Here is a 27242-nt window from a genome sequence, read left to right on the forward strand (position 1 = left end):
TAGAATTCTAAAGTTAGTGATATATCCTTCAAAATTAAGGAGGTATAAACTATTTTTTAAAACAAACAAATGCAGAGGCTTGTTTTACCAGAATAGTGCCACCACAAGATAGAAGGAGCCAATGTCTACACAGAACAAAAGACATAAAATGAAAAGAAGAATGGGAATTTATGGAAAGTAGGGAGACAGAAATGAGCAGAACTTAAATATGGAGAAGTACAACATCAGAATTTTTGATGTGAAAAATGGATATCCAGGAGCAGAGGGGGCCAATAAATGGCTTATAGATATTTTAAAAGACAGGGAATCATAGAGACATACAGAAACCTGTTGTATTAAAGGGCTTCAGAAGTAAAGGATATCAGAGAATTTACCAACTTTTTTCTGAAGATCTTTTGAAAAACATAAATGCAAAGATCAATGTCAATTTCATAAGATAGGCCCAAGATATGAAATTCAAACCTAATGAAATATTTGTTTTTAAAATTTACACTATTCGGATGCAGAAGACTACTCATGTTCACACACACAAAGAAGCACACAGGGAAGCAGTACTCACTTATTATTTGGTTTGTTTTCTTTTATTTGGTCCTAGGCTGCTGTTAAACACAGTCATTTCTCATATTGTCATAGCTACATTATGTAGAGTCATCTCAAACACTGTATTAGAGAAAACAGAATCACTGCTCTATAAATTCCTAGTATAGAATTAGGTTTATGGGTGTATCTATGCTCAAAGATTTTGTCCACTAGTTACCATGTAATTTTATTGAGTTTGAGTTTCTATTTTTAGCCAGCCTGAAAAAAGCTGATTTTCACTACATCATGTGGGGCAAAGGGAGGGAAAGCACTAAGTGACGGTAAAGAAAGTTTAAATCAAATGAACAAAATTTTACTTGGAGCAATCTTACATGTTATACACCTTGAATATGTTGACATTTCAAAGACATCTTGATAAAATTTATGAAAACTCTACCTGTTCTCTTGACTGCAACAAGAAGACCAATCAAAGAAGTAATGATTGGGAAAACTAAATGGCAAATGAAATGAGTAAACTCAGTTGGAAAGATAAGCTAATAAGACAAACATCAGATAAAAATATGTGTTTATGTGAGTTGAGGAAGATGATCCTTGCTTGTTGAGGCAAGGGTACAAGAAACAGATGAAATAATGACAAGGTCCCCAGTGGAATACATTTTTGGTACTTACCTTTTTCGTATTCACTGTTCTCTAAAAAGTAGAAGGAAGGAAGAAACAGTTCATTCCAAATGAATGTGTTTTGTCAGGAACAGAGAAGAAAAAAATTCAAAACCCTTTTATAATTTACTCTTTGATATATATTGACTTAGAGCTTCCCTCATGAGGAAGAGAAAGAATCTGCCTGCCAAGCAGGAGACCCAGGTTTGATCTCTGGGTTGGAAAGATTCCCTGGAAATGAAAATGACAACCAACTCCATTTCTTGCCTGGGAACTCTCAAGGACAGAGAAGCCTGTTGGTCTACAGTCTATGGGGTCCCAAAAGGGCCGAACACAACTTATTGACTAAAGAACGACAACATATTGACTCATGTTTGTGAGAATTGGCTCATTAAAGTTCTAAAGGGCATTTCAACACCTCAAAGTGTTTTATGTTTTGTTTGTTTTTTGCATTACCCCACATGTTGGTTGGCGCAAGAAGAGTTAAGATAGGCAATGAAAAATAAGAAAAGGAATGATGGGACTTCCACTGAATTAAATGATGTCCATCGTTCATCTTTAATTGAGTTTTTCAGACTAAAATGTACACACACATGACACAGGTATGACACAAAAAGTGATAAGGAGGTGCACAGTAAAGGTACCCATCTGTCTAACACTGTACATGTAGCAGCAGTTATAGAAAACCTCTAGTGTACATTGCAAAAATGTATTATTAAGTTATATTCTCTATGAAAATATAATTTTAAAATGTCTTCAGAAAAACAGAATGGTTAAATTTATGATGATATTCAGTTTCCTTTTGGAAATATCTCAGGACAATAGTTACATGTGTTCATCATATAAAATTTTCAAGAAATCTAGAGCTATATTATACTTGAACTTCCATTAAGACTTAGTCCATCTACAAATATTTAAAAGGGTTAAAATTTGCCAATTTGATAAATGTGTCAATGAAATACAAAAGAATAAATTATAAGTGTTATGATTGGTTATTTTATCTAAGGTAGGGAAAATTATTAATATATTTAACAATGAAAAGATGCTAGAAGTATTTCATAGCCATATGAATATATATATATTCAGTAAAAATTAGCATAAGGGAAAATATACCATCTAGTATTATTTGTAATTTTTGTTTATAACTCCATTTTATAATAGTTACACAAGATTATAATAGTTACACAAGGTAAATGTTCAAAATAATTATAAATCCATGTCAATGAGTACACAATATAGAAAGATATCATTTTTGACATCAATCACAAGAGAGAGGAGATAAAGCTGCATATAAGTAGAGTACTTTTGACCCAATTGAAATTAAGTTGCTGTCAACTCAAAATACATTGTTCAAACTTTTGGATATTAGATGCTACTCCATGCTCTGCACAAATAAAACATCCGTGAAATATACCGAAAAGGAAGTGATTAAGTAATTTCAATGTGTCACAATAAAAGAACAACTAATTCAGAAAAAGATTGTGATGAAAGACAAAAATCCTAAAGACAGAAATCAAGGGGCAAGAAGGTAAAAGTCTTTCTCAATCACTAATTATTTCAAATGTAAATAGACTAAACTCAATCAAAGGACATAGATTGGATGCATAGACTTAAAAAATATACAGTCATACGCTGTCTAAAAGTGACTAATTTTAGATACAAATACACACAGGTTGAAATTGAAATGATGGAAGAAAATGTTCCATTCAAATACTAACCAAGACAGAATTAAACTACTATCAGTGAGAACAGACTTTAAAGCAAAACTTGTCAAAATAGTCAAAGTAGGACATTATATATTGATAAAAGTGTAAATCGCCAAGAAGATATAACAAATATAAGCATGTGTGCACTGAATAGCAGATGCCTAGAATATATGAAGCAAACTGACAGAATTGGAGGAATCTGTGGTATTAACTGGAGACTTCAGTACTCCATTTTCAATAATGGATAGAATAACTAAGCAGAAGATTGATGAAGAAACAGAGGGTTGAACAGCATTAAACTAATCCGATTTAACAGATGTATACATTAAAATCTACTGAAAAACAGCATAATATGCATTTTTTTCTAATGAACACATCATATTCTCTAGATGGACCGTGTGCTGAGCTACACACACACGCACAAAAAGCCTTAATGAATTTTAAAATAATGAAGTCAATACAAAGTATCTTTGCTGATTACAATGGAATGAAGGTGGAAATCAATGATGAAAATGACTAGGAAAATCACTACTATGTGGAAATTAAGCAACACACTCTTAAATACCAATCGGTCAAAGAAGAAATAACAACATTTTTTTTGCAAATATCTTGAGACCTAGATACAGTGAAAGCAGGGAAGTTTATAGCTCTGTGTGTGCTCAGTCACATAAGGTGCTAAAAAAAAAAAAAAAAAAAAAAGATTAAACCCAAAGCTAGCAGAAGAAAGAAAATAATAAAGATTAGAGTGAAGATAAACAAAATTTCAGCAAAACAATAGTGAAAAACAATGAAACAAAAAATTGGTTTTTTAAGAAGTTATTCACCATTTGATCTAAGATGACCATTTTAATATTTTCAATACTTATTCTGACTTGCTGAATATTAGAGTATTCAATATTTGAAAATAGTTTTTACCTTCTCCAAAATTTTCTTCGTTCAAAGCTAAATGTCAATGGTCTCTTTAAATTTTCATGTTATTCAAAATGTTCAGAGTCTTCACAATTCTGTATATTACACATTTACCATACTCCTTTTTATTTAATTTTTTTCAAATTCAATTTCCCAGCACTAAGCAAAGAACTGTACCTAAAAATGTGACCATATAAAAGTACACTGACATCTCTTGCTTGGAGATTACGTCTGCATTGAAGCTCAGAGTATACTCATCTCTGTTCTTAACTCAGAGGTAAATTATTTTAAGAAGAGGAAGGTATTTGCTTTAAATCACAAGATGACTCTGACTTACCATTTTCATGTGGCTTCTTACACCTGAAATTATAAGATGTCACAGCTATCAGGATTGAAATACAAATGGCCAGACTAATATTGGGTAAATTATTCCAAGATGAAAATCTGAAAAATTCAACTACAGATATATTTATGGTGTACTCACTGATCAAGCAATGCTGCTTCCTTTTAAGGACACTCTACATACATGCCGAGCTTGAGCCTCCTCCAGAGTTCAGGTAACCTCTATCTCTCTCCAGAAAGGAGACACTGAATTGATACTGGGGAGACCTTGGGTAAACTGATGTAGGACTTTGTGTGGCTATGATGGATCTTCTTTCCTTGGTGGATGCTACATGTGCTATCAAGGACCAGAGTAAGTGAGAACAATGTGGTTACTCTCAGAGGAAGCTTTAAACAGTTCACAGTGATAATTAAATCTCTGGAGATGGAAAAAGTATATAAATCTATTATGTTTTAGGGTCCCCACTAATGACAAGACAAAATTTTTCTTTTAGGGGCACTCTTTTCCTTATTCACCAACTGTGCATGAATAAACACTGATGATCTGTAAGCTTGGTCAAATCATTGTTTATCTTTCAAGACAGAAAATGTTCACCATTTGGTATACTTTTTCACTACTTAATAGGAATTAGAGCCATAATCACTAGAGATTGGATTTCTGCTCCACTCTTAAAACCTCTAAATAGTGCACATTAAAATGTTTTGATCATGCATGTTAATACTCACTTACAATTCCACATCAATCTATTATCTTAAAGGTTTGATTTCATTATTATGCAATGTGCTCAGCATGAGAGTACTGGTTTTCAATTTTGCAAGGTGATTTTTCACTAGTTTCAGTCAGTTCAGTTCAGTCGCTCAGTCACATCCGACTCTTTGCTACCCCATGAATCGCAGCACGCCAGGCCTCCCTGTCCATCATCAACTCCTGGAGTTCACTCAGACTCACGGCCATCGAGTCAGTGATGCCATCCAGCCTTCTCATCCTTGGTCGTCCCCTTCTCTGCCTGCCCCCAATCCCTCCCAGCATCAGAGTCTTTTCCAATGAGTCAACTCTTCTCATGAGGTGGCCAAAGTACTGGAGTTTCAGCTTTAGCATCATTCCTTCCAAAGAAATCCCAGGGATGATCTCCTTCAGAATGGACTGGTTGGATCTCCTTGCAGTCCAAGGGACTCTCAAGAGTCTTCTCCAACAACACAGTTCAAAAGCATCAATTCTTCGGCGCTCAGCCTTCTTCACAGTCCAACTCTCACATCCATACATGACCACAGGAAAAACCATAGGCTTGACTAGACGGACCTTAGTCGGCAAAGTAATGTCTCTGCTTTTGAATATACTATCTAGGTTGGTCATAACTTTTCTTCCAAGGAGTAAGTGTCTTTTAATTTCATGGCTACAGTCACCATCTGCAGTGATTTTGGAGCCCCAAAAAATAAAGTCTGACACTGTTTCCACTGTTTCCCCATCTATTTCCCATGAAGTGATGGGACCGGATGCCATGATGGATAGATTAAAGTGAAATTACTCAAGGAGTTTGAATTGTGAGAGAAGTTTCAGGATATTCAGGAAGCATATTACCAGAAGTATCACAGACATGATGCAGAGAAATATGGGAAGAGTGATAGTATCCACAAATTTAAGTGTGCTGAAAGAAGTGAGGTAAAAGAATGAGGTAGAAGAATAATCAATATATAATGAGATAGATGAGTGAGGTAAGAACTACTTAGAGATGGCTAATTAGGGAATGAGAAAACAGTTTATCCAGACCTAAGAGTAATAGCTCCAACCCCCCAGACTTGTACCCTGTGTTCTACTCTGTCTTTGTGCCTCAAATACTTTTATTGAGACACTAGGCATTTAAATTCATGAACACAAGCACATATAAACACCAACAATAACAGGGACAAAAATCAAACTCACCTTCTCCACTCATAAAAAGTTTTACAAACCAACTCATTGTCTGAGTCACCAACTCAGAAGGGAGTTGATTCACATCTGTTGGTCCACAGTAATTTCCCAGCTTTCTTCTGATCTGGATTGCCAGAGCTTGAAATGTCTCTGTTATCCCTGTAACAGTACAGAAGAAAGGGACTGTACTACGCAGGGCTTATCCTTGGGATGGAGCGCTTCGGTCATGTGAACCAGGTCTTTTGCTCCCAAGTGCTGTAGCTGGGTAGAGAATGGAGTTGTCTCAGAGGCAGGGAAGGAGACTCTGGACTTTTGTCTTTGTAGGATGATAAAGCAATATTCTAGTTGCAGGTGTCCATTTCCTCACTTGAATGCACACACAAATGATCACATATATACACAAAGTTCAATTATTAAGTGGCTTTTTTATTTCCTTTGTGCAGATAAAGCCCAGTGAAACTGCCTAGTGCAAGAAAATGAAGATATTTTATGTTCACTTAACAATTTATGAAAACCAATTAAACTTAAGCCAGGGTTGTTACAGAGAGGGCAATGATTCCATGTCCCTGTCCGTTTTCCCTTCTGCAGTCCAAATTTATTATTAGCCTTTATTCTTCTCAAATTCAGTGAACTTCTGAACTTTGCCTACTAGTGTAAACCTAGAGTCTGCTATGGAGTCTTCTTTGTATCTTTCTAATCCTTACATGGGTCCATATTCCTTTTATGGTGAAAAAATATGCCATTGTGTGGCTGTACCACATTATGTTTATCCATTCATCCATTGATAGACATTTGGGTTGGGTTCACTTTTTTGGCCATTATGAAAAATGCTGCTGCAAACACTTATGTACATATTTGTGTGTGTGTGTGTGAATATTTCTCTTGGGGTGGAATTATACAGTCATAAGGACCTGGAATGTTAGGTCCATGAATCAAAAAAAAATTAGACATGTTCAAGTAGGTGATAGTAAGAATAAAATTCAACATCCTAAGAATCAGCAAAGTAAAATGGATGAGAATGGGTGAATTTAATTCAGATGACCATTATATCTACTACTGTGGCAAGAATCCCATAGAAGAAATGGAGTAGCCCTCATAATCAACAAAAGAGTCCAAAATGCAGTACCTGGGTGCAACCTCAAAAACGACAGAATGATCTCGGTTTGTTTCCAAAGCAAGCAATTCAACATCACAGTCATCCAAGTCTATGCCTCTACCACTGATACCAAAGAAGCTGATCAGTTCCGTGAAGACCTAGAAGACCTCCTTGAACTAACACCTAGAAAAGATATTCTATTCATCATCAGGGATTAGCATGCAAAAGTAGGAAGTCAGATATACTAAGAGTAACAGACAAATTTGGTGTTGGAGAACAAAATGAAGCAAGGCAAAGACTAATTGAATTCTGCCAAGAGAATACACTAGTCATAGCAAATACCCTTTTCAACAACACAAGAGACACCTTTACTCATGAACATTACCAAACGGTCAATCGGTCAGTCAGTTCAGTCGCTCAGTCGTGTCCAACTCTTTGTGACCACATGAATTGCAGCACGCCAGGCCTCCCTGTCCATCATCAACTCCCGGAGTTCACTCAAACTCACGTCCATCAAGTCGGTGATGCCATCCCGCCATCTCATCCTCTGTCGTCCCCTTCTCCTCCTGCCCCCAATCCCTCCCAGCATCAGGGTCTTTTCCAATGAGTCAACTCTTCACATGAGGTGGCCAAAGTACTGGAGTTTCAGCTTCAGCATCAGGCCTTCCAATGAACACCCAGGAGTGATCTCCTTTAGGATGGACTGGTTGGATCTCCTTGCAGTCCAAGGGACTCTCAAGAGTCTTCTCCAACACCACAGTTCAAAAGCATCAATTTTTTGGCACTGAGCTTTCTTCACAGTCCAACTCTCACATCCATACATGACCACTGGAAAAACCATAGCCTTGACTAGACAGATGTTTGTTGGCAAAGTAATGTCTCTACTTTTTAACATGCTGTGTAGGTTGGTCATAACTTTCCTTCCAAGGAGTAAGCGTCTTTTAATTTCATGGCTGCAATCACCATCTGCAGTGATTTGGAAGCCCCCCAAAAAATAAAGTCTGACACTGTTTCCACTGTTTCCCCATCTATTTCCCATGAAGTGATGGGGCCAGATGCCATGATCATTTTCTGAATGTTGAGCTTTAAGCCAACCTTTTCACTCTCCTCTTTCACTTTCATCAAGAGGCTTTTTAGTTCCTCTTCACTTTTTGCCATAAGGGTGGTATCATCTGCATATCTGAGTTTATTGATATTTCTCCTGGCAATCTTGATTCCAGCATGTGCTTCTTCCAGCCCAGCATTTCTCATGATGTACTCTGCATATAAGTTAAATAAGCAGGGTGACAATATGCAGCCTTGACATATTCCTTTTCCTATTTGGAACCAGTCTGTTTTTCCACATACAGTTCTAACTGTTGCTTCCTGACCTGCATACAGGTTTCTCAAGAGGCAGGTCAGGTGGTCTGGTATTCCCATCTCTTGAAGAATTTTCCCCAGTTTATTGTGATCCACACATTCAAAGGCTTTGGCATAGTCAATAAAGCAGAAATAGATGTTTTTCTGGAACTCCCTTGCTTTTTCGATGATCTGGAAGATGTTGTCAATTTGATTTCTGGTTCCTCTGCCTTTTCTAAAACCAGCTTCAACATCTGGAAGTTCACAGTTGATGTATTGCTGAACCTTGGCTTGGAGAATTTTGAGCATTACTTTACTAGCATGTGCTGCTACAGTTAAGTCACTTCAGTGGTGTCTTACTCTGTGTGACCCCATAGATGGCAGCCCACCAGGCTCCCCTGTCCCTGGGATTCTCCAGGCAAGAACACTGGAATGGGTCGCCATTCCCTTCTCCAAAAAAAAAAACTAGCATGTGAGATGAGTGCAACTGTGCAGTAGTTTGAGCATTCTTTGACATTGCCTTTCCTTGAGATTGGAATGAAAATTGACCTTTTCCAGTCCTGTGGCCACTGCTGAGTTTTCCAAATTTGCTGGCATATTGAGTGCAGCACTTTCACAGCATCATCTTTCAGGATTTGAAATAGCTCAACTGGGAATTCCATCACCTCCACTAGCCTTGTTCATAGTGATGGTTTCTAAGGCCCACTTGACTTCACATTCCAGGATGTCTGGCTCTAGATGAGTGACCACACCATCGTGATTATCTGGCTCATGAAGATCTTTTTTTGTACAGTTCTTCTGTGTATTCTTGCCACCTTTTCTTAATATCTTCTGCTTCTGTTAGGTCCATAACATTTCTGTCCTTTATCAAGCCCATCTTTGCATGAAATGGTCAATACCAAAATCAAATTGATTACATTCTTTGTAGCCAAAGAATGGAGAAGCTGTAAACAGTCAGCAAAAACAAGACCGGGAGCTGACAGTGGCTCAGATCATCAGCTTCTCATAGCAAAACTCAGGGTTACACTAAAGAAAACTGGGAAAAACACTAGGCCAGCCAGGTATGACTTAACTCCCATATGAATTTGCAGTAGAGGTAATGAACAGATTCAAGGAACTAGATCTAGTTAACAGTGTGCCAGAACTATGGCCAGAGGTCTGTAACACTGTACAGGAGGCAGTGAACAAAAGCATCCTCCCAAGAAAAGGAAAGCAAGAAGCCAAAGTGACTATCTGAGGAAACTTTACAAAAAGCAGAAGAATGAAAAGAAGTGAAAAGCAAGGGAGAGAGGGAAAGGTACATCCAATTAAACGCAGAGTTTCAGAGAATAGCTAGGAGAGATAATGAGTCCTTCTTCAATGAACAGTGCTTAATAATAAGAAAACAACAAAAAGGGAAAGACTGGAGATCTCTTCAGGAAAATTGGAAACATCAAGGGAGCATTCTGCCCAAAGAAGGGCACAATAAAGGATAAAAATGGTAAAGTCCTACTAGATGCTGAAGAGATCAAGAAGAGATGGAAAGATTACCAGGAAGAACTGTATTAAAAAAGATCTTAATGAACTGGATTACTATGATGGTGTAGTTAGTCAACCGGAGCCAGATATTCTAGACTGTGAAGTCCAGTAGGTTTTAAGCAGCACTGCTGCTAATAAAGCTAGTGGATGCGATGAAATTCCAGCAGAACTATTCACATCCCTAAAGGAGGATGCCATCAAGGTTTTGCATTCATTATGTCAGCAAATCTGGAAGATCAGGAGTGGTCACAGAACTGGAAAAGATCAATCCTCATCCCAATTCCCAAGAAGGGTAGTATCAAAGAATGTGCTAACCACCGGACAATTGCACTCATCTCCCATACTAGTAAGGTCATGCTTAAAATCTTGCATGCTAGGCTTTAGCATTATGGGAACCAAGAACTTCCAGATGTCCAAGGTGGGTTCAGAAAAGGAAGAGGAACTACAGATCAAATTGCCAACATTCACTGTATTCTAGAGAAAGAAAGGGAATTTCAGAAAAACATCTATCTCTGTTTCATCAACTATGCTAAACCTTTAACTATGTGGATCATTACAAACTGTGGAAAGCTCTTAAAGAAATAGGAATACCAGACCATCTTACTTGTCTCCTGAGGAACCTGTATGCAGGTCAAGAAGCAATAGTTAGAACCCTGTATGTATGGAACAACTGGTTGGTTCAAGATCGAGAAAGGAGTACAACAGGGCCTTCAGCTGTTACCTTGCTTGTTAAACCGATATGCTGAGGACATCATGAGAAATGCTAGGTTGGATGAGTTACAAGCTGGAATCAAGATAGATGGGAGAAACATCAACAACCTCAGATATGCAGATGATATCACTCTAAAGGCAGAAAGTGAAGAGGAACTAAAGAGCCTCTTGATGAGGGTGAAGAGGAGAGCGAAAGAGCTGGCTTAAGAATTAAATATTTAAAAAAAACTAAGATCATGGCATCTAGCCCCATTACTGAATGGCAAATAGTAGGGGAAAAAGCAGAAGTAGTAACAGATTTCCTCTTCTTGGGCTCCAAAATCACTGTGAATGGTGACTGCAGTCATGAAATCAGAAGACAATTGCTTCTTGGCAGGAAAGCGATGATGAACCTAGACAATGTATTGAAAAGCAGAGATACTACTCTGCTGACCAAGGTGTGTATAGTTAAGGCTACGGTCTTCCCAGTGGTCATGTACGATTATGAGAGCTGGGCCGTAAAGAAGGCAGAATGCCAAAGAATTGATGCCTTTGAACTGTGGTGCTGGAGAAGACTCCTGAAAGTCCCTTGGACAGCAAGGAGATCAAACCAGTCCATCTTAAGGGAGATCAACCCTGAATATTCACTGGAAGGACTGAATGCTGAAGCTGAAGCGCTAGTATTTTGGTCATCTGATGGGAAAAGATGACTCACTGGAGAAGTCCCTGGTGCTGGGAAAAATCAAGGGCAGAAGGAGAAGAGGGCATCAGAGGATGAGATGGCTGGAGAGCATCACTGATGCAATGAACATGAACTTGGGCAAACTCCAGGAGACAGTGAAGGATAGGGAGGGCTGGTGTGCTATAGTCCATGGGGTGGCAAAGAGTCCAAAATACACTGGGTGACTGAACAACAACAATGGTAATTCTACATTAACTTATTGAGAAACTTCTAAACTATTTTCCACAGTGACTTTATTATTTTACATTTCTCCACATTCTTTCCAACACTTGTTATTTTCCACTTGGTGAGGGGGGAATGTAGGGAGGACATAGAACATCTGTCTTAGAGGGGATGATGTGTCTGACTCTTTGCAACCCCATGGATTCTATAGTCCATGCAGTTCTCCAGGCCAGAATGCTGGAGTGGGTAGCTCTTCCCTTCTCCAGGGGATCTTCCCAACCCAGGGATCCAGCCCAGGTCTCCTGCATTGCAGACAAATTCTTTACTGGCTGAGCCACTGGAGAAGCCCACGTTGTGGTTTACATTTCCCAAATAACTAATTGTGTTTCACATTTTTCCAGGTGTTTATTGACCATTTGCACATCTTCTTCAGAGAAATATCTGTTCAAATCATTTGTTCATTTAAAAACTTGAATTGCTTTTCTTTTTATTATTTAGTATTACAAATTATATAGTCTTCATACTATGATGAATAATTTGTAAATATTCTCTCTCCTTCTATGAGTTGCCTCTTCACTTTTTTGATCGTGTCTTTTGGTGCACAAAACTTTTAGCAAAGTCAAATTTATGTTTTTCTTTGTTTGGTTGCACTTTTGATGTCATAACTAAGAAACCTAAACCAAGTACCTAAACCAAGATTTACACCTATGCTTACATTTAGATCTTTAATCCATTTTGAGTTAATGTTCCACATATGATGTGAGATAGAAGGCAGCTTCATTCTTTTGCCTGTAGATGTTTACTTTCCCTTCACTATTTATACCTCGATGTGCTCTCATTTGACTCTGGTTTCCCCAGACATCCATCATCTTGACATCATCACATTTGTTAGAACTGGATTGTGATTGATATTTATTTTTTCTTTATCAAATTATCCTTGCATTTAAGATATAGTTCAGTTGCTCATCAAATTATAGTTTAACTTTTCTCCTTCAACATTTGAAAATAAAACTCTTCAGTCATTTTTGTTCAGTGCTGTTGTGCATCTAATTTTTGTTTGAGCAGTGCTACTAAAGTGTAATCCATGTGTGTGTGTGTGTATGCTAAGTCACTTCAGTCATGTCCAGCTCTTTTTGACCCCATGGATGGTAGCCTGCCCGACTCCTCTGTCCATGGGATTCTCCAGGTAAGAATACTGGAGAAGGTTGCCATGCCTTCCTCCAGGGATCCTCCTGACTTAGGGGTCAAACCCACATCTCCTGAGTCTCCTGTATTACAGGTGGGTTCTTTCCCACTAGTGCCACCTGGGAAGCCCCAAAAGTGTGATCCATAGATCAGTGCATATTTGTAAACTGTTTCTTACTAATTCTTCATGAAACAAATATAGAAAGAAAGTATTACAACATTTAGAGTGAATTGATAGAAAATGTTAGGTGTATGATATTTAATAATAAAATTACCACTCATATGTCTTTGCATTCACTTCATCATTTCTAGTAGTTTATTCAGAAAAGTATGCCTGTGATATATAATATATAATGCAAAAAACATTTACAACAACCATAAGATGGGGAAAAGATTCTTCTCTGCAAATTGTTTGAGAAACACTGCTTGATGTGGCTGGAAACTTTGGTCATGCAGATTCATGGAGACTTAAACCAAGGGGCCTCATAATCAGTGGTCCTGAGGACACCCATCAAGACTGGAATCCTTGGGTTTACAAAAAATGGGCTACCATCTTCACAATTTATAGGTTCTTATTCTAAGTCACTCAATATCATGCAGATGGGGAGAACTCCATGGATTTCAGTTTGAAGTAAGGATAGACTGACCCAGAGAAGTTGGCATGGGTGAAGGAGAAGATGTGGGTTTCATCAGTCATGTCATAGAAAGAAATGTCACTATCCTCATAATCCAAGAAAATCACAATCTTTAGTGGACACTTTTCAATTCGGAGAGGCTCTTTTTGGAAAATGTCTTGGCGAGAACAAGTGAGAGCCCTGTATTCACATCCCCTCTTCTCCAAGACATTGAACTTCATCTTCTCTAGATCACTGAGTAACCCACTCCTTTCTGTGGGCCCCTCACAAATGCCTAGAGTCCATTCATCAATGTCCTCAATGTCCACCTCCCAGTAATATCTCCCCTTAGTGAATCCTTGATCAAGTTTGAGAATATTGCCACCTCCTTGCTTTTTACATAATATTGCCTGAGGTTCCCTTCTGAAGTCAGAATTGTTCTGATGAACATTTTCATGATTTTCAATCACAAGAACTGGAAGAAATAAAAAGGAAAGGATAAAGCCAAGATTGCATATTTCAGAAAACTGTTGTACAAGGGAAACTTTAACAAAACAGAGAATGTGTAAGGAGTGGTGAAAAGAACACCTCTCCTCTGAAGGTGTGTGCGTTGGGGGAGGTGGAGCTGGGTGGGAGGGGGTTTGATGTGTTCTCTTGGTACTTGTTCTTGCTACCCACTCTATGCTACTTGTCTTATCTTTGCCATGGTCAGTGTTTTGACAGAGTGCCAGTGTGTGCATGGATCTTGAAATGTTTACTGAAGAACGATGTTCCTGCCATGTTCTTTGCAAATTAGTCCTATTTTCCTCAGTTAGTCACAGGGTCCATGTAAGCTGACCTCTCTACAAAGAACAGCTGAATTGTTATTTTGAGCCCTTTTTACTTAGTGTGGGGTCTCCTCAGCTGAGGGGCTATGTTAATTTCTGTTTCAGAACCAAGTAGACCCCACAGACAGGGAAGCTTTGTCAGTATTTGAAAGGGGAAGCACGACCAGAGTAGCTAATCCTAGCAGCAGTTGTCAGTTCAGGCTAACATTGAATGCTTTCCATGTCCTCCTTCCCTTTACCAGAACAGTAGTGCCTGTCTTTTCAACTAGGAAAGGATGTTAGGAAACAAAAACAGGGTCTCAGAGGAAATCTCAGAGGGCAGGTTAGAAGGGGGTCAAAAAGATAAATAAAGAACCACTTACCATGTTCAAACTGTTCCTTCCTCCAGTCTGAAAAGGAGCAACATGAATTGAAACCAGACAAAAGTATACCCAGGGGATGAAAAGGAGATAAGATGACTTTCCTGACTCATCACCTTCTCATGGTGACTTTCCCTTCCTCCTCTAAACTCCTCAAATTCTGGTAGGGTCCAAAAACTACAGGACAAGTAGCATGCATTCTGTGCTCTCAGATTAGAAGCTATCACATAATTCAGCCTGAAGCTGGGGCTGTTCTCCAACCTAAGCCAGGTTTGGAGACCCCAGGAGTAGGGTCTGACACTCTACATGCCGCTCTACTGTGCTCTCCAGACCTCTGTGGGCCTCCTCATTGATGATGAGAGCTATAAAATATATTTTTAATTTAATTCTATTCTATTCCTCCTCTAAACCCCTCTATCTATTTACAGTTTTTCTGCCCTATGATCTCCTTAGAGTTTAAGTTTATGACCAAAGCATTTAAATGAGCCGTTATTACTCTGACCCAGATTGTAATCAGATAGCTTATATTTTTCCCCAGAGACAGATTCCTAATGGGAAAAAGAATTGCATCTGCTTCTGCCTGTGGCCACTTCTCTTATAACAGGCCTTGTGATTTTATTTGAAGATTGGGTATTCTCATTGAGTCTTGAGACAATAGGCAGATAAGGACCCATCCATAATTCCTGGCTGGAGCAGCTCTGTGGTCTCTCACTAAACTGGCCTCCTGTCAGAAGTGTAGCACTCGGATGCATGGAATCTATAAATATATGAGTCAAGGAGGACATCAGAGATCATGTATTCCAGTCTCTTTATCTAAAGAGATAAAGACACTGAGGTCAAGAAATATAAAACAACCCAACTTCCCAGTTGTAATTGACAAATTTGGAATTAAAAGTGTCAAAAATTATCCTTAGTACTTTGTTCACTCCTTTAGAAACACAGGAGCATTTTTCAGTATCTCATAAAAGAAAACCCTTTACAAAACTGCTTAATCAGCTTTAATCCTTGGGAGGAGTTCCTCTGACCTTCTCTTATCAGAGCATTCATCAGGCTGTGTGTAGTTGCCTGGTCCCTAATTTCCTTCCCCCAGTGGACTTTAAGTTCCACAAGGTCAGAGATAATAACTTGTGCCACCAACATCTAGCATGCCTGGCATATAAAAATTGCATAGATATATATTCAAGGAATGCCCTAGTGTGTTTTTGAGATCCAATACCATATTCCACATACACACAAACAGAAACAAATAAGTTATAAACCTACAGAATACATAGACACAGATTTCAGAAGGTATAAAAATAGCCAATTCCCCCTACCTCCAGATAAACATATTTATGCAGAAGATGTTAAAATATTTTGAAAAACTGTTTTTCAACTTTTTCATACATAAATCTTCTCCCTCTATATTGAATTTTACTTTCTGTATTTCAAATAGGTAAAATAAGTAAAATCATAGTTAAGATACTTCTCTGAATATAAAATATATTTTCTGATATTTTAAACTTTTTTTGCAGAGCAAAAATGCTGACATAATATGTTTTTTATTCTTCCCAAATCTCCTCAAAGTCACCCTGAGTTCCATCATTCTCTTCTCCATAGGGGAAGGGCTAACAATTCACATTCATGTTGTATCCTACCCCAGTCATGTAGTGGAACTGACTAGTCAGCAGGTATTTCTCCTTCATTATCAGCTCTGGAAGACAATTGGTTATTGAGTCTCCAAATACAAAATACTACAGAGTGATACCAAATAAAAATTTCACAACTTTCAAGTGTGTGTACGTGTTTTTATATTTATGACTCTGCTTATTATGCTCAGAATATCAGAGGCATTTGGCAAGACGAGGGCCAGAGGTTTACATACCAGGATATATCAGGGCCTTCTTCCAGTCTAAAACAGAACAAATACAGGAAAGACAAGATGAGACATTAATCTGCAACCTCAAATTTGTCTTCCTTTCCATAATTTCTCTTCCACTAATCATCATGAATCCTTTAGTCTTTTCTCTGAGAATAGGGAACTGAGAACTTGTTGGACCAGGACATCAATTGACATGACTGAGTTGCTTACCTTTGTTGTATAATGCCTTTCGTTGTTCTGAAAGAAACAATATTCAGTGAGAGACCCAGAACAGGTGTGAAAAGGGGTACAAATTCTACACAGGGCATGAGAAGAAGTAAGACTCACCGAGATCTTCTTCAAGCTTCCCTGAAAGAGAAAGAGATAGAAAATCCATCAAATTGAGTTTTAGTTGCTCCTGAGCCCAGTGAGTAGCTAAGTGAACTCAATTTGACCTTCTCTTAAGGATCCCTTCGTTAAGCAGGTGAGAAAGATGAACGAATATCTTTGTCAAATGTAAAAGGGCAAGCTCTAAGAAAAGTTATGTCGGAAGAATCCTGGAGTCACACAGGAAGGGAAGTGCATGCTTCCTGGGAGTTTGATTTCTTAGGTGTTTCTGGAGCTTATTTTTGAAGGATAAAAAAGGAAGAGAAGATAAAGGAAGGCATTTCTGCAAAGAGAAACAGGTTGGGGTACAGAGGCTTGAAAGGGCATGGTATGAATTGGAGGTTTATGACCACTGCCCACAGATCTCCTAACTTCCCACGTGGTTTTCTCCTTTGCATAGGACTCCCAGGTCCGTGGAATTCTTGGCACCCTGTGTTTTCCTGAGGATTCTTCAACAATTTTTTCTTTCCCCATCTACCCTGCACACGCAGCATCTGCAGCTTTTCCAGGAACCTCTGATTTGACTTCCTGCCCGATTTACTTTTGATTGAATGTGCCTCTTCCTTTTCTTCCGCCACCTTGTCACTTTCATGAGATGCTTCCTTCCTTTTCTCTATTTCTCTGGTTTTGGCTCTATGTTCTCTCCAGCCAGTGTAGCTGATCCCGATGAGGAGAAGCACCAGCACAGGGAGGGTCCCAGCCAGGGCTGTCTTCCATGGAGATGTTCTGGGGAAGAAGGGCTCTGACACAGGCATGTGGAGACACAGTGAGAGACCGACCTGGAGGAAGCCCCGCCCTCTCTCCAAGGCTGCCTTCAGCCCTCCTTCACTCCTCCCTGCCTGGAACACACGCAGCTCTGCCTCGGGGTTTGTGCCTGACTGACCTGGAAGGAAGATGGCTGACGCTTTCTCCTGGCCAGAGACGGGGTTCTGGATGGAGCAGGTCACGTTGCCCAGAGAGCTGTCTGTGACCACAAGAGATGCCTCCACATGGAAGAGCCCATCTCCATCTTGAGTCTGAGATTCAGAGAGGGATAGTAGCTTCTCTCCCGCTGTGTCTCTCCACTGCACCCAGGGTTTGGGGAACCAGCCACCGGAGGAGCACAGAACTTGGATCCCGTGATCCTCAGGCCCCATCATGCGAACGTGAGGGGCAGAGCCCAAGCCTGAGGAAAAAAGACATGTCCCTGAGGCCTGTGGTTCCTTGGGGCTCAGGAGTCCCTGAGGCTAAACGTCTAATTGCCCATCACTAGGCTGATAAGTAAACTGAAGCTCAGAGTTCAAAACTGCTCACAGTCAGCATTAGGCTTACCTCTGATTCTGAAATCAATATTAAGTTGATTCTGAAATCAACTTCATGCTTTTGCACTGTACTAGGACTGAGAGAGCTTTTGGGTCATTCCAAGAAGAAAAAAACACGGGGACAATCAAAGAAAAAGTGAGTTTAATTCCACAAGTTTTCTTTCTCTTCTGACTGGGTAAAAAAATATTTGCAGGTACCAGTATCTATCTGAATTAATACAAATTAATAAACTTTTGAGATCTTTTTGGATACCAAAATATCTACGGAAAGATTGCCTCCTTTTCTGTTTAAAAGCCGAGAATGTGGTTTTGTCCTCATTGTACAGTTTAGGAGGCTGACATTCTGCAAGGCAACATATGTAAGATCCTAAGAAACACCAGTCTAGGGATCCAGACGTTCTCAACATAGATATGCTAAGTTAACATACCTATCACGTACAGCTCCACAACAGCTTCCCGGGAGATGTGACCATCATTAAAATGACACCAATATTGGCCATCATCAGAGGCACGGACGTGTTGGATCAGCAGGGCCACAGCCCCTCTGCCGATGGAGTCCTCCACCAACTCTGTCCTACCACGGTATTCCAGCATTTGCTCCCCGTCTTGTTCCTGCCCATTCTGGTACATGAGCACCACTGGGGATAGCTGGGTTCGGTACCACCGGATCTGCATGTGGGCTGCACTCTGCTCGGGGGACAACTGGCAGGGCAGAGTGGCATCTGCTCCTAGTGAGACCTTGATGGGCTGAGCTGGTCCCATCACAGAAAACCCGGACACTGCATGAAAATCAGAGACAGATTAGGGGAAGCAGTAGGGGATGAGATGAGATGGTAGACCCACCTGCACTTCTTAATGTGAGACCCAAATGTATTTTTCTTGTTTGTGTTTTTTGATATCCAGTTAAAGAGACAGTATCAGAAAATGTCATTATTGAGACCACATGGCTGGTTATCTTCAAACCTGGAGTCTGAAAATTTCAACTTGAGGGGTGCCTTTTACTTTATGAAAGACGGATTCATGTCCCAGAAAGAATAAACGGTTTGTCTAAGATTATAACCAGCTCAGGGATCCTGAGTCCAAATTCTTTGTTTTCAAATTTGGGTTTTCTTGGCAGTGTAAACTTTACAAAGTATATTTTAACAAACAGTTACATCAAATTTAAACATCACTAAGATCACTTATACTCAGTAAAGATTTAGATAAGTATTATAGCTGTGATTTTTATGAGGTCTGCTCAAATGATGTTGATGTGAAGGAGATTGCTCCCACCCTTCACCTGACTTGTCAAGCCTTCTGTTGGCAGCAGACAGGGCCATAATTTTCCCAGGCATAACTGCCTTTGAGAGGGTGCAGAGATGGGACTGGTGGACCTACTGTATAAGAAGAGCCACTGAAAACAAACCAACAAATGAAAGGTATGAGGGAAAACACTGACCTGGGGAGCCCCACATGGACACCCAGAGGAGAGCAGGGAGAACACCAGCAGTAAAGAGGCCAGGAAAACTTGCCATCTTCTTCAGAGCAGAACATGGAGCACACTGGAAGCACAAAACTTTCACTCTGAGGATGTTGAGAAGGTGGTGAGAAGCCAGCCTAGCGAAAGTTCTCAGAAAAAAAAAAAAAAATCCCATGTGCAAAGACTTACTTTTATACACGGGATTTTGGCTGTTTTCCCTTACAGACCTTGAGACAAACACCACCAACTCCCAACCGCTCCCATGGGTTTTTTTTTTTTTTTCTCCTTCCCTCTTTTGTTTTTCTGAAAACCGTTTCCCCAGCAGGTGTAGGAAACGGTAAACCGTTCGCTCGTGTCCTGTGGGCTTGCTTGCTTATCTATGGATTCACCACCTCTCCAGGGCTCTCTTGAAATTGAAAACCTTGAGTTCAACGTTGAGAAATGAAGTCAGACACAAAATTCATCCACTTTCCTCAGTCAAACTCTTTCTCCTCTCCCTTCACTTGTTCAGTCATTCATATATTAATTTATTTTGACCACAAACACTCTTGTAGCTTAATTCCTGAAAGGGAAGGGAGTTTTCTTACCACAGGAGCCCAGAGCTCAAGCCCTTCTTTTTTCAGGACCCACATGTCCCACAGACACACCTGCACATCCCCACATGCGTTTTTCTCACCATCCAGGTTGAGCCAAGGGGGGTTTCTGGACCAAGCTCCTGGTCTCCTTAGTGCACCTACACGATCTGGCTCCAGACACAATTTGCACCTGGTTGTTCTCGTGGTCAGCATCCAAGGGTGTGGGTGCAGGCGATGAAAACGGCAGGTTTATAACCCATTCCTCGATTAAGAGACTATTCTTGGTAAGGAGGACAAATAAGGCTGCCAAGAAGAATGGGCATTTGAATGCCTCTTCTGGAATGGGTTTAAAGAGAAAGTCTCAGCCTGCTTCCAGCACTACTACTAACTTTGAAAGAGGAAGTAATAGTTCATCCCAGAGGACTTTGGACTGGGCTGAGCCATAGAATGATAGAAACTAAAGTTGCTTTGATCGACAGTGTTCATTATGGCTCCCTGCTCCCACCTGCAAAGAACAGAAATTGCATTAGCTGGGGAGAAAGAATCATCTTCCTGTACAATATCTAAGTCAGTGAGTCATCCAAATGCTTGATTCACAAATTTAGATGATTCAGAGAATAAACCCAATAGCAGCACACTTCCTCCTACCACACCATAGCTGACATTGGAAGCCATGTGCAGAACTGCATGGGGGACAATAAGACATCAGGAATGGAGGACTCTGTGCTCTGAGAGTATTAGGGCTCCGTTTCCAAAAAGCCTTAGAGTTCCCCAACATAGAATAGATGTAAAAACACAGTAATAGAGTGCCAGATACAAAATACTCACACAGAGTTTTCTTCCCATTTCACAGTATTTCCAAGCTTAATTCATTTTTTTTCATGTCACACAGATTTACAGATAATCAGGGACAACAGAGGCAATTGCATAAATATTAATATGTAAGTCTGAACAAATGAATACCAAAATCCTAAATAAATATTCTCTGGAGATCAGTTCAGTTCAGTCACTCGGTCGTGTCCGACTCTTTGCGAACCCATGAATCGCAGCACACCAGGCTTCCCTGTCCATCACCAACTCCCAGAGTTCACTCAAACTCACATCCATTGAGTGAGTGATGCCATCCAGCCATCTCATCCTCGGTCGTCCCCTTCTCCTCCTGCCCCCAATCCCTCCCAGCATCAAAGTCTTTCCAATGAGTCAACTCTTCTCATGAGGTGGCCAAAGTACTGGAGTTTCAGCTTTAGCATCATTCCTTCCAAAGAACACCCAGGACTGATCTCCTTTAAAATGGACTGGTTGGATCTCCTTGCAGTCCAAGGGACTCTCAAGAGTCTTCTCCAGCACAAAAAGCATCAATTCTTTGGCACTCAGCTTTCCTCACAGTCCAACTCTCACATCCATACATGACCACTGGAAAAACCATAGCCTTGACTAGACGGACCTTTGTTGACAAAGTAATGTCTCTGCTTTTCAATATGCTATCGAGTTTGGTCATAACTTTCCTTCCAAGGAGTAAGCGTCTTTTAATTTCATGGCTGCAGTCACCATCTGCAGTGATTTTGGAGCCCAAAGAAATAAAAGTCTGACACTGTTTCCACTGTTTCACCATCTGTTTCCCATGAAGTGATGGGGCCAGATGCCATGATCTTCATTTTCTGAATGTTGAGCTTTAAGCCAACCTTTTCACTCTCCTCTTTCACTTTCATCAAGAGGCTTTTTAGTTCCTCTTCGCTTTCTGCCATAAGGGTGGTGTCATCTGCATATCTCAGGTTATTGATATTTCTCCCAGCAATCTTGATTCCACCTTGTGCTTCTTCCAGCCCAGTGTTTCTCATAATGTACTCTGCATAGAAATTAAATAAACAGGGTAAGTGTACAGCCTTGACGTACTCCTTTTCCTATTTGGAACTAGTCTGTTGTTCCATGTCCAGTTCTAACTGTTGCTTCCTGACCTGCATACCAGTTTCTCAAGAGGCAGGTCAGGTGGTCTGGTATTCCCATCTCTTTCAGAATTTTCCATAGTTTATTGTGATCCACAGAGTAAAAGGCTTTGGCATAGTCAATAAAACAGAAATAGATGTTTTTCTGGAACTCTCTTGCTTTTTCCATGATCCAGCAGATGTTGGCAATTTGATCTCTGGTTCCTCTGATAGTGAGGTACATTTGCCTTTTTTAAGAAATCAAATGTGCTGAGATATAATTTGCATACAATGGAATGCATGGCTTTAGAACATGCATTTCAATGAGGTTTCACAAATGATTACACTCATGTAACTACCACCTCATTGAACAATGGAACATTTTTGTCTCTTGAAATTCTCCTCATGTCCACTCTCCATCAATCCTTTCCAAATGGGGGGAAAAAACAGTATTCTGATATAAATCATGATAGCTTTATCTTGCCTACTCTTAGAAACTTCACCAAAAATGGAGTCATACAGTATACACCCTTTTGTGCTTGTTTTTTTGGCTAAACAAAATGTTTTTTTGAGGCTCAACCACATTGTGTGTATCTGTGCATTTAAATTTTTTCTTGCCACATAATATTACACTGTTTGAATATAGGACCATATATTCTGCGATTTTTTTCGAGGCTGTCTCCCTTTCTCATACAGGTCCATCTCCTTCCACTCAAATTCTTTCACACCACTCTAGGCAGTGCTCCTCCATAAAACTATCCTGTCTTATTTGGGCTCTGACACCTACCTTATGGTTTAGGTCTGAAACACTAAAGAACAGGAAGGGAAAACTGAAGGAGAAAAGGAACTATCTGAAAATATTATTTGCCTCTTTTTTTACTTTGAAATGTATGATATGTCTTTGTGTATATATTCTATCTCAAAATATAGCTAGACTAATATACATTCCCAACAGTTAGAAAAAAATAAATTTTAAAAATTCACATACGTACTTAGGCATTTTTCCCAATAATAGAGAATTGTTTGAGCCAATTAATCTGTGAAGACTATTTAGAGGGAATTACATTGAATACATACCAGCATTTGTGTGTTTAAGAGAGAAAGGTGAAAAGGGAGAAAGAGGGAAACAGCTACAAGGCATTATTAATTTTAAAGAGCAGTTTTTAAAACAGTGAGAACAGTATGATCTTGCTTGTTTGCAAAAAATAGAAAAACCACAGCAAAATAATGATAGGATATGTATTTCTGAGTGGGGCAAATAAAGGTGTTTCTGTCTATAATTTTAATTTTTTTCTAATTTTCAGGTTTCTCTAACTTAAAAAGCTAAAGAATAATACATGTATATAAAAACTTTTAATGCAAATATGAAGCATATTAGGAAGGATTCATTCACAGGAGATGAAGGATTAGAGAAACAATCAGCATTCTTGGGAATGAAAAATTGTCTTAAAATAGAAAACAAATGGAGATGTCAGCTCTCAGGGTAGACACTGCTGAAGATCAAAATATTGGGTTAGAAAAAGGAAGTTATTATGTGGTACTTTAAATCAAAAAGATTTAAAAATTAGGAAATATAATTCAACATTCATCTAGAATGTTTCCCAAGATGAAAAGATAAGGGGCAAGAATCAAAAGGAAGGGTACTTCACCAAAAGCTGACTACTGCAGAAGAAGAGTCATTTATACATAAATTCTTATAACGTTTTAGAGTTACAAACAAACAGCTAAACAGACACAAAACCTCAAAGCTTCCAGGGTCCAGAAAAATTTGTTATGTACAAAAAAAAAAATCAGATTCCATCATACATGTCATTCAATATTAATTGCTAGAAAACAGTTGAATAGAGTCTTCATATTTTCTCAACAGAAATTCAATTAACAATCAAGTGAAGAAAACAAAGGGAGAATTTCATTCAAGTCAACTGAAGATTATAATTCAGGAGACAGATTCAGAAGCTCTGAGAACTCTCCCACGTGTTAGAAGTTGAAGGTACAACCGTACATATTTTTAAGACAAAAGATTGTCGTCAAAATGACATACTGGCATCTTACATGAGAGTTCACCAGAGATAGTCCAGGGAAGCATGTGCAAAGCAAGTAGCAAGTCTCCATGATTCCTTACAGAGTCAGGAAAGAATGCTGTTCTTTTAGGAAGTTACATTGCTAGTATTAGAATAAGGAAAAAAAAAAAATAACTATCTTTATAGTCAAGCCAGCATTCTCACCTTTGAGGAGGTCTTGTTAATGTACAATGCAGAAGCATATTACATATTACAGGGGGTAGAAAGAGACCCAAATAGACAGACAGAGAGAATTTTGTGCTTAAATTTCCCTGTCCTACTTTAAAATATAAATTGTGTTTCATCACTTTCCTGAGTAGAAACTAGAATTTTCTAAGCAACAAAACTAGCATTAAGTATAAAGGAAAATTCTGGACAAGCAAGGAATCAGAATTTGTGGGGGGTTTTTTTCCTCATAAAACTTCTCTTATATGAAAAGTGAAGGTTGCAGGTTGAACACAAGGGCTTGGAGCAGGGAAAAGGTACAAATACTTCTGGGCTACATCTCATAGTTATTTACTCCTACTCTTTATCTGACTTGGAGTAAAGTGAAAGATAGCAGATTTGGCAGATGTGTTCTGGCAGTATGGGCTGCCTAGGTGGCTCAGTGGTAAAGTATCCTCCTGCCGATGCAGGAGACTCAGGAGACTTGGATTTGATCCCTGGGTGGGGAAAGTCCCCTGGAGGAGGAATGGCAACCCACTCCAAAATCCTTGCCTGGGAAATCTCATGGACAGAAAGGCCTGGGGGCTACAGTCCATGGCCTGGGGGCTACAGTCCATGGGGTCACAAAAGTTGGACACGACTTCAAGACTGAGCAAGCATGCCTGTCCTGGCATTAGTTACTTAGAAATGGAGGAATCATGGGCTGACTTAACCTCCTTTTTCTGATACCTTCTTCCAGTAGAGTGTTTGCCTCCATGGTGACTGCATGGTATTCCTGCAGCGGTGACTTCATAAATTTTAATCGTATCCCAAATGTATGATAGCATTATTTATACTCATGTCAGACCCCTGCCTATTTAGGAAATGCAAATCCAAATCTCTAGTGAGATTAGATATTTAAGCAAGTTTCAAAGAGAATACTTGGAAGAAGCAGGTATTTTGGTATTAATTTTATAGGCAGATCTGGGGGAGGCTTGGCACTCTAAGCGCAGTGGAGGAAGGAGTTAGGTGTCATACTGGGTCGTTCTACTAATCCATATTGTCTGAAGTGGATTTCTATTAATTAAAAACTGAAAGAAATTGTTAAATCTCACCAAGTCAAAAAGTAAAAGATTTGATGTGGCATAGTTGTTATATTATTTAAAACCTCTCTAACTTCATTTATATGTTTTGGAATGGTTCTGCTCATTTCTGATTAATTATGGTTATAAACTATTTTAAGTTCCAAAACAGTCCTTGGAAGTTATGTGCTCATGATGAATGTCACTATTTGAAGGGGTCATCTCATTTCTTCGAATGATCGCTCTCTGAACTTTATTTTCATTTTAAAATTAATATTACCATATTTAAAACTTTGTTAGACTACGTCTGGTTTGTGAAAGGGAAAGTGAAATTTGCTCAGTTGTGTCTGACTCTTTGCGAACCTGTGGACTATAGAGTCCACGGAATTCTTCAGACCAGAATACTGGAGTGGGTAGCCTTTCCCTTCTCCAGGGGATCTTCCCAACCCAGGGGTCGAACCCAGGTCCCCTGCATTGCAGGCAGATTCCTTGCCAGCTGAGCTATCAGGGAAGCCCCATGTCTGGTTTATACTTGTTTATTTCTTGTCACTATGTCTCTTACAATCCATATAGAGATGTTCAACCTTAGATCCAGAATATCAAAAATGTAATTTAGAGTTTTTAAAATTTTTTCAGACTCTAACTCAGAATGTCTGTCATTCTAGGCAAGAAAGGCAGTTATTCTAGAACTTGTAGGATTTGAAGGATCTTCAAAACACAAATCAATTATGTAGCCACACAGCAGAACATAAAAGTTACTGACCCTCTTCTAAGTGGTTTACATATATTAATTCATGTAATCCTCATGATAAACCCATTTTCAGATGAGAAAACTGAGGCACACAGAGAGCTGATGTAACTTGATCAAAACCATGAGCTTGTAAGTGACCTTACCAAGATTTTAACTCAGCCAGTCAAGTTGTAATATTTATGTTTTATTAACCTGGATAAATACACTCTCAGAGAAAAAGAAATCTCTGGGTTTTGATCCTTTCCTTGGAAGTGTGTAGTCATTAGGTGGATTTATTATCCATACCAGGTCAAAGTTCTCTTTTCTTATCTTATTTGGCTTTCAGTTTTGAATATGTTGGCAAGATAGAGGAGAATTGCACTGCTGAGTTTCCCGAGCAGAGGCCATCTTTCTTCTAGTTTTCTGATACCCTTAAAAAAAAACCTAAGGTCTTCCCTTGGCGTCTTGGAGCAAGCATCACGGGAGACACCGGCAGGCAGCCCACAGAGGGGAACCTGGAGGAACGACAGAGCATGTATTCCTGATGCCTGCAGCAGCGTCAGTGAGAACTTCCAGGACGCCTTCTTCCCTCTAAGAAGAGCTTAGAAGATGTGAAAAGTCTGTGTGAGTAGCACATTTTCTTGGTGATGGGCGAGAGGGAGGGAAGTGAGAGAATCTGGTCAAAGACCCTGGGGGTAGACAGAGGACAAGCCAATTTGTATCTGCTCTTTCATCATATAGGAATGTATGGTGAGAAAATCTGTCGAGGCCAGAGCAATGTTTATGCTCAAGCCATCTCTCTCAGTGGCTGCTCACTGCCTTTTCTCTGTCTTTCCATCCCTCGGATAAAGTGTTCTTCTTCAGAGGGGTTTAGAGAGACTGTGGTCAGATTTATCACATCAGAGCATGGCGGTGGAAATAAACACTGTTTTCTGGGAAAAGGGGAAACAAAAGGCCCTCTTTTGTGACCATCAAAGGCTTCCCTGACGGTCCCTGAGAGAGACACTAGGGTTTCAGGAGGCCATTTCTTAGAAGTCCTGTGAACCACTTAGCTGTAATCTTTTTTACCTTGTGGGTCCCATTTTTATCTTTACTCCAGCTATTTTCAGGACACTCTCAATGTCATACTGTTCTCTACTCTGAAAAAG

General features: G+C 39.5%; 1 protein-coding gene across 1 annotated transcript; it reads right to left on the reverse strand.

Moving 5' to 3' along the window:
* Positions 1-13386: 13386 nt before the first annotated feature.
* LOC128056987 (butyrophilin-like protein 1) lies at positions 13387-19636 on the reverse strand. Its single transcript, XM_052649827.1, has 9 exons — positions 19561-19636; positions 18551-18901; positions 17705-17986; positions 17363-17563; positions 16783-16803; positions 16666-16692; positions 16459-16485; positions 14598-14624; positions 13387-13883 (listed from the first exon to the last, which is right to left on the reverse strand). Exons 1-9 carry the CDS (start codon positions 19634-19636, stop codon positions 13387-13389), a joined length of 1509 nt encoding a protein of 502 aa, XP_052505787.1.
* Positions 19637-27242: the final 7606 nt, after the last annotated feature.

The sequence above is a fragment of the Budorcas taxicolor genome, chromosome 11 (genome assembly GCF_023091745.1).
Source record: "Budorcas taxicolor isolate Tak-1 chromosome 11, Takin1.1, whole genome shotgun sequence".
Taxonomy (NCBI): Eukaryota; Metazoa; Chordata; class Mammalia; order Artiodactyla; family Bovidae; genus Budorcas; species Budorcas taxicolor.